The 8,866-nt window shown below is 47.5% G+C and overlaps 1 protein-coding gene across 1 annotated transcript; it reads left to right on the top strand.

The window, feature by feature from the left end:
* The first annotated feature begins 550 nt into the window (after positions 1 to 550).
* Positions 551 to 2,699, top strand: Jun (Jun proto-oncogene, AP-1 transcription factor subunit). Its single transcript, XM_059254543.1, has one exon. The coding sequence runs from the start codon at positions 1,017 to 1,019 to the stop codon at positions 2,025 to 2,027; it is 1,011 nt and encodes a 336-aa protein (XP_059110526.1). The 5' UTR covers positions 551 to 1,016; the 3' UTR covers positions 2,028 to 2,699.
* Positions 2,700 to 8,866: the final 6,167 nt, after the last annotated feature.

Genomic DNA, 8,866 nt, shown 5'->3' with positions numbered 1-8,866 from the left:
GTTGACTGGTAGCAGATAAGTGTTGAGCTCAGGCTGGATAAGGACTCAGAGTTGCACTGAGTGTGGCAGAGACGTCCGGGCAGGACCGCGCTCAGGCAGGGAAGGCAGACAGAGAGACGGACGCGGACTCGGCCAACCTGGACGGCCGCGGACTCCGGGCTGCTCCTCGGTTTGTCCTCCTTTTCTCACCGACTACCTGGGTCCAGCGCCCGCGGCTCCAGCACCGGCGTTTTGGGGAGCACTTGGAGAGTCCCTTCTCCCGCCTTCCCCGGAGAAGCAGCTCCCCAGTCCCGGCACTGCTGACAGCATCGAGAGCGGCGCCTGCCCGCGCGAGGAAATAGGCGTGCGGCTACGCCGGCCAGCAACTTTCCCGACCCAGAACACCGGGCGGGGGAACAAGTGGCCCGGAGCGAACTTTTGCAAACCCCTTCTGCGCCTTCGGCCGCCCCCGAGACCGTAAAGAAAAGGGAGAAGAGGAACCTCCTCCATACACTCAGCCCGGCTCGCACAGGCGGCTGAAGTTGGGCGAGCGCTAGCCGCGGCCGCCGCCGCCGCCGCCGCCGAGCGTCCCCCTCCCCCTCACAGCGGAGGAGGGGACAGTTGTCGGAGTCCGGGCGGCGGAGCCCGATCGCGGGCTTCCACCGAGAACTCCGTGACGACTGGGTCAGCGCCGCCGGAGAGCCGCTGTCTCCTCTGGATCTGGCCCGCCGTGTCCGAGGAACCACTTACTACCCGAGAGCGCTCGGTGAGTGACCGCGACTTTTCAAAGCCCGGCAGCGCGCGGGAGTCGACCAACGCGAGTGCAGGCGGCGTCTTAACCCTGCGCTCCCCGGAGCGAGCTGGGGAGGAGGGCGCAGGGGGCAGCACTGCCGGCCGCAGCGCGCGCGCTTAGACAAACTTTACTTACCGCCGAAGCCGGGGCGCGCGGGTGTCCCCCGCTCCCCAGCGCGCTGTTGCGGCCCCGAAACTTCAGCGCACAGCCCAGGCCAACCCCGCGGGAACTGACCGACCGTTCTATGACTGCAAAGATGGAAACGACCTTCTACGACGATGCCCTCAACGCCTCGTTCCTCCAGTCCGAGAGCGGCGCCTACGGCTACAGTAACCCTAAGATCCTGAAGCAGAGCATGACCTTGAACCTGGCCGACCCGGTGGGCAGCCTGAAGCCGCACCTCCGCGCCAAGAACTCGGACCTCCTCACGTCGCCCGACGTTGGGCTGCTCAAGCTGGCGTCGCCCGAGCTGGAGCGCCTGATCATCCAGTCCAGCAACGGGCACATCACCACCACGCCGACCCCCACCCAGTTCTTGTGCCCCAAGAACGTGACCGATGAGCAGGAGGGCTTCGCCGAGGGCTTCGTGCGCGCCCTGGCCGAACTGCATAGCCAGAACACGCTGCCCAGCGTCACGTCCGCGGCACAACCGGTCAGCGGGGCGGGCATGGTGGCTCCCGCGGTGGCTTCGGTAGCAGGCGCCGGCGGCGGCGGCGCCGGCGGCTACAGCGCCAGCCTGCACAGTGAGCCCCCGGTCTACGCCAACCTCAGCAACTTCAACCCGGGCGCGCTGAGCAGCGGCGGCGGGGCGCCCTCCTACGGCGCGGCCGGGCTGGCCTTCCCGTCGCAGCCCCAGCAGCAGCAGCAGCCGCCTCAGCCGCCGCACCACTTGCCCCAACAGATCCCGGTGCAGCACCCGCGGCTGCAAGCCCTGAAGGAAGAGCCGCAGACCGTGCCCGAGATGCCGGGAGAGACCCCGCCCCTGTCCCCCATCGACATGGAGTCTCAGGAGCGGATCAAGGCGGAGAGGAAGCGCATGAGGAACCGCATCGCTGCCTCCAAGTGCCGGAAAAGGAAACTGGAGAGGATCGCCCGGCTAGAGGAAAAAGTGAAAACCTTGAAAGCGCAAAACTCGGAGCTGGCGTCCACGGCCAACATGCTCAGGGAACAGGTGGCACAGCTTAAACAGAAAGTCATGAACCACGTTAACAGTGGGTGCCAGCTCATGCTAACGCAGCAGTTGCAAACGTTTTGAGGACAGACTGTCAGGGCTGAGGGGCAGTGGAAGAAAAAAAATATCAGAGACAGACTTGAGAACTTGACTGGTTGCGAAAGAAAAAAAAAAGTGCCGGAGTACCGAAGCCAAGGGTACACAAGATGGACTGGGTTGCGTCCTGACGGCGCCCCCAGTGTGCTGGAGTGGGAAGGACGTGGCGCGCCTTGCCTTGGCGTGGAGCCAGAGAGCAGCGGCCTGTTGGCTGCCAGGCTTTGCGAACGGGCTGTGCCCGCGCAGCCAGAACGATGGACTTTTCGTTAACATTGACCAAGAACTGCATGGACCTAACATTCGATCTCATTCAGTATTAAAGGGGGGCGGGGGTGGGTTACAAACTGCAATAGAGACTGTAGATTGCTTCTGTAGTGCTCCTTAAGAACACAAAGCAGGGAGGGGAGGGAGGGGAGGGAGGCTTGTGAGTGCCAGGCTAGACTGCAGATGAACTCCCCTGGCCTGCCTCCCTCAACTGTGTATGTACATATATATTTTTTTTTAATTTGATGAAAGCTGATTACTGTCAATAAACAGCTTCCTGCCTTTGTAAGTTATTCCATGTTTGTTTGTTTGGGTGTCCTGCCCAGTGTTGTTTGTAAATAAGAGATTTGAAGCATTCTGAGTTTACCATTTGTAATAAAGTATATAATTTTTTTATGTTTTGTTTCTGAAAGTTTCCAGAAAGGGTATTTAAGAAAATACAATAAACTATTGAAAAGTAGCCCCCAACCTCTTTGCTGCATTATCCATAGATAATGATAGCTAGATGGAATAACAGCTGAGTGTCAAGTTCGCTAGAGTAAAAGCTGTATTCTCTGTTTGATTGTAAGAATAGATGCCCTGCATGCTATCATTGGGTCATCCTCTCTCCCGCTGCAACCCATAAGTCCAGACTGTTGACCAGAAGATGGTATGGTATGCTGTTTCTTGAGGCTGGAAGAAGGGTTATTGCAAGGGGAGAGGGACAGCCCACTGGGAAAGCAGACACTTCAGTTTAGAGCTGTATCAAGTGGCATGTGCTGTGATCATTTAAAATCATAGTAGAGATTTAGCAATAGATGCTTATTCTCAAAGCAGGAACCCGTGGAAGTTTTTTACAAAAGATGTCTCCTTCCAACTTGGAACCTGACAATTCCTAGAGAAAGATGGCCTTTGCTTGTGCATATTTATAACAGCATTCTTGTTGCAATAAATGTATTCAAATAATGGTTTTTAAAATCTTGAATTCCTTTCCCTTTGCTACTCTTGTATTCCTAAACCATATACTAAAGGTCTTCCGAGTTTCTGGGGTTAACATTACTGCATTCTAAACTTAGGAATTTGGAAGCAAAGAATTTAAGAAGAGTCAAACTAGAAGTTGGGGCCTGGGTGAACTATTCTCCCAGCGCTCCTTCCTTCCCACTTCCCTGCTGCCATTCCCTACCCCCACCCCTCCCCAATACCAAGGAGGTGACCAATGTAGCAAGTCCATATTTATTTCTCAGTTTGTTTCAAAATAATCAATCTGGCTTAAATAATTATAGAGCCAGTCGAGGAAGATACTATTATAAATACTATGGAGGCCAATACACAAGAGAAATGGACCCAACACTGATTATATAATTCATCTGTAATCTAAACCTCAGCTCTGGGGAAACTGAAAACTTGAATTGTGTCTACAGATACAACAGGTTATCAACAAGTTTGTATTTAACAAGGGAGCAATTTTTCCCTGGTTCCCTCTCATCCCCCTGAGCTGCTGTGGTTATCAAGCAGCAAAAGCAATTTGATACCCAGAAAGACTTCACAGACCACTAATTGAAGCCTGGCTGTTTGCTCATTACCACTACTCCAGTTCTCAACAGGTCTAGCTAGGAGTGCTGGCAGCAGTAAATCCAAATCCACAGTTTCTCGGGAGTACATTTAGGTCTGCAGGGGCCTGGACCAGCTTTTTGGGTATCAGACGTACTCCGTTGTAGTAACACTTCTTGAACAAAGAGTTACTGGGAGCCAAAGCACATTTGCCAAACAGGGAATTTGCTGATGTCAGCAACCCGGAAGGTGAGTTGATTTTGACCATATGTAGGAGGAGCACAGGGACAATAAAGCACGTTAGGGTGGGGCTCTGTGGAAGTTAAACAAGTGCAAAGTAGAAAAGTACACTAGCCAGGGAAATGATAACCTGAAATGCTGGACTAAGCCCAGACGACAGTGCGATGGAGAAATGCCACAGCACTCTTCAGCTGACTAAAAAAGGAGAAAAATGAGAGGAAAAAAAGTCCTCACGCTTATCTTCACATTTGTCCCTTTCAACTAATATTTTGAATTACATTCCTGAAATTCTGACTATTCTAACCCAAAGAGGTCGAAAAAATAATGACAATAGAGGAAATTCAACAGTGGAATCCTATAAACTTTAAAAGCAGAAAATCAGCTAATTACTGTAGACATAATTCTATTATGGACTTTCAGCGTGTTATACTTTAGGTAGCACGCAGGAAGAAGCCAATGGCATATTAACATCATTAATCCTTTCTTAATTATGTATATAAATATATGTATATATGTATAATTAATTCATAGACTATTAACTCTCCATTGTGACAGAGGGTTTGTATAATGAATAGGAATATCCACATGAAAATAGTATTGTCTTTTATTTTACCTTCCAAGAGCTCTGTGACAGAATGACCCAAATCATGATGCCATGTGTTCATCATCAGAAGGATGTTTGTGTGAGGTGGGGTCTCTAGTCAATTTTAGACTTCTAAGCTTCTGGTTTTTTATTCTACTCTTCTGGCCAGACGTTCATTCTGGTGCAAATGATCACTCTCGCCTGTTCTATAAGTTTACTTGGTGTCCTGGTATGAGTTCATGCTTTGATTTTTTTCAACAATGGATTACAACCTATAAGTGTAGCCAAAATAAATCCTTTCCTTCCCTAAATTGCTTCTGGCCAGAGTGTTTTGCCTGAGCAACAGAAGAGTAACCTGAACACTTGGTTTAAGTGGTAATTTCTCTGTAAGATGATCCTTGATGGTTCCATGTACCTGTGGAATGAATAATCCCTCTTGGAGCATCATTACACTTGTGAAAATGTGAAAATGTGAGCATCTGTGAATGTCTGTGTGTCAAGGCTAAAGCTCTATCCTATTAATCTGAGGATACTTGGGTTCCTAGTATAATACCTGGCACATAGTGGGTGGTCATAAAATAAGATTTTGATAACTGAGTAAACAAGTGAACTTAAAATCTTCCTTCAACCTAATTCCAGATCTTAATTTATTCTAATGGAATATATTTCATCCATGCCCTGGTGCATAATACAAGGTGGATCAAAGATATGATGGGCATATTCTATATGCTGTGAATATGTGTTGCTCTGATTGGTTGGTATATAAAGCTGTTTGGCCAATGGTGAGGCAGAATAAGGTTAGGCAGGACATTCTAACTAGAGAGACAGAAGAGAAGAAAGGAGAGCAGAGAATATGCCACCAGCTGATGCCAGAAGCAACAAGATGTAAAGGTACCAGTAAGCCATGAGCCATGTGGCAAAATATAGATTTGTAAAAATAGGTTAATTTAAGATGTAAGAGCTAGCTAGTGAGAAGCCTGAGCCATTAGGCCATACAATTTGTCATTAATATAAGCCTCTGTGTGTTTATTTGGGTCCAAGCAGCTGCAGGACCTGTGGGTGAGAGAGATTTGTCCTGACCGCAGGCTAAGTTGGACACAGAAAAACATTCAGCTACAAAGATACTCCCCAGAAAGTTAAACTTGGCCCACAACAAAGTTCTAAGATCTACTTCTCAATTAGTGTTCCTTAAAGAATTAAGCTGTTAGCTTAGTCATACCTCCAGCCACACAGAGCATCCCTTCTTGCCTTCACTAATGTAAGTGGTCATCTTCTTATAGAAAACAAATCTACCTGAAAAATTAGGCTTGGCAGTGGAGGTTGGGAAGGATCAAGCAAGCACAGAAAGTAGTTCCAGATGTGACTTTACTAGAACCAACTAACTTCATTGGTAATGACAAAGGGGACTTTCTGCAGTTAGATGCATTTCTGGGGTCTAGAAATTCAGTATTTGTTTCTGAGACAGAAATCACTCTGATCATCCAACACATGTGTTCTTTGTCTTCAGAAATGGACTGGACTAACTGAGCAGAGGAAAAAAGAATGCTTTCCAATCTAGCCTGCCATTTACCTCCATTATCTACTTTTCCTGAATCAATTAGTCTACTGGAAGAGAAGAGGAAAAGAAGCTAAGAAGGGCACAGAAGTGAAAGCACTCCTTTTTACATTTGGAAAACAGATTCATTTCTTTGGTTTTGGACTCTCAGACATCCTAGATAAGGTATACACTTGGGCCCTGGTCTCTTTAAGGCCCTATCAAGCTATGGGGTAATGTTGAATAGTCTATCATCCTTATTTGCAAGAAACTCACTCCGGAGAGAGGGCGCAGGAGAGAGAGCAGAGACTAGATGAATAGTATGAGATGTATGCTATAAGAAAGCAATGGCAGGTGAGGGGTAAAGAAGCCATTATAAAGAAAGATTTCACAGAAGTGACATTTGGACCAATCCAGGCAGAGAAATGTGCATTAAAAGCATGAAAGCAGCATGAGAAAGCATCATGTGATGGGGGGCTGGGGGTGGATCTGTTTGAAGAGGCTGGAAAGCAAATTGTACAAAGAAAAAAAGGGGATGAAATGGGAGTGAGCTAGGGGTCAGCTTATGCAGGAGCATCCAGTCCACACTGTGTTATGAATAGTGGGGAAATGTAGAGAGATTTGAAGATGAGCAGGGACATGGTCAATATTGGAAATACTGCAATGACACATGAGTGGGGAAGAGGCTAGGTAAAGGGAATAATGACAAATAGGTGTCACTAAGATTGTGCTATCTAAAGTGGTCCTAAAGCTAAGGAAAAAGCAGGGAAGACAATGTCTTGGTCCAAGCTACATACTACCCCTTTCTTGTTCCTAAATCACCTGACAGATTAAACCTAACGGGTTCTGTCAAGAGGCTCCTTATCCTTGCTGCTTTCCCAGCTTGTTTTCCTCTCCAGTGTTAATTTGACCTCTTGAAGGAAAGCCAAATTTCAAAATGCTCATAAACACATCAAAGAAATCTAGTTGCAATGCGTAGGCCAGGCCACTAGGGTGAGAACTCAAGAGTTGGACCTCAAGGGAGCAGGAAAACAGCCTGACTTTTTCTAGCCACCCAGAACTGACCCAAACTATACATACTCTTCACAAAGTATCAGCAAAGAGGCCAACAATTTTGTTAATGTGGTGGGAACTGAATGCCTTACATTCACACAAGACTCATTTTCCTCAACAAGTAATATTGCATGCCTGTTCCATGCTGAGAACATGGTGGAGAGGGAGACTGACAAGAAGCCCCCTTCATGGAGTTCATCACCTAGTAAGAAAGATTGTAATAAGGAAAACATGCAAGTAAGTACATGGCTGTACACAGACCAATTCAGGGAAGCACTGGGTGCTAGCAACAGTCTGAACTGGGTGAGGAACAAAGATGGCCTCCATGGGAGAGGTACTCATGCTAAGGACTCTTAGGTGACTAAGCTGGGCAGATGGAGAACAGGAAGGCAGACTTAGGGAAGTCTGAAGAGAAGGACTTGGAGAGAAATCTGTGGAAAGACTGTAGCACTCTCTGGGGCTATGACAGAGCCTAGGTCACTGGAGTAAAGTGAGCAAAGGGGACGATGGAGAACAACGATATTGATACTGGGCAGTCCCAAATACTTCTATCTCAATATGTTCTCCTCAATTTTCTGGGTACTAATCATAGTTCTGTTCCATGAGACTAGAAGCCAAAGCTCCCAGTGAACATTGAGTGCTGCTGTTGAGGCCACGTGCCCAGTCACAAGTGGGGCAGATTCTGTTGTGAGGCATCAACAACCATATTCCTTCCCTGTTTTGTTACAGGCATCAGATGCCCTGGTGACCTTGAATCTTTCTCCGAGTACACATACTTACCTCTACATGTGGGACCCTGGGGAGCTGAATAAGTCACCAGAAGGTTCTTTGATGTGCACAGCATCAGAGCAAAGGTAACCAGATAGTCTCCTGAGAGATTCTGTCCATGTCTCAGCAGTGTCTAATGAACTTTTTGTGCCCTGCTGCAAACCCTCCCTTCCTGGAGGGAACCAAATATTCAGCGCTGTGAAGCCCTGGTGGTTTCTTGCTATGTAAACTTTCTTCATGCATGTACGGTAAAGCCTTTGCCTGAGAGCTGACTCATTGTTGCTTCAGAAAATTGGGTTATCAGATCATTGATTGAGTTACTGCCTTCATAGGCTGTGGGTTCTTGTGAGCCACCTGGATAGAATTTGGATGTTTCTCAAATCTCAGAACCATCTGTCTATCAGCTCCTACTGATGGCTAATCTCCTCCAGAATGTATTAATTCATTTTGGGAAGAACTTTGACTGACCTTATCTCAAATCTTGCAAGAAGGTGGACAGGCAGCTGAGTTGTGATATAATTGATCTTTATACTAGTTAGGCTGCTTACAGGGGCCAGAACAGAAGATAAAATTTAAATTAGATATCCAAATAGAAAACAGGTCTGGGGATGGCAAAAATAGCAGCTTGGCAATGTCATGGTCCAACTGTCTTTGATTGCTTGATTTTACTGTTCTCGGTGTACAGGGAAGTTTCTTCCATGGAGTCAGTTTACTTGTGGCAGTTCCTAGCTTTACGAGTAAATCCAACAACTCATAGTCTTTACTTTCATCTTTCTATTCTCTGTAGTCTTTTTCTACACCAATAGATTTCTTCTCAGGTCCCATTGGCCAGGAGAAAATCATGTGTCTACAGAC

This window comes from Peromyscus eremicus, chromosome 2 (genome assembly GCF_949786415.1).
Source record: "Peromyscus eremicus chromosome 2, PerEre_H2_v1, whole genome shotgun sequence".
In the NCBI taxonomy this organism is placed as follows: domain Eukaryota; kingdom Metazoa; phylum Chordata; class Mammalia; order Rodentia; family Cricetidae; genus Peromyscus; species Peromyscus eremicus.
This window is presented reverse-complemented; position numbering and strand designations above follow the sequence as displayed.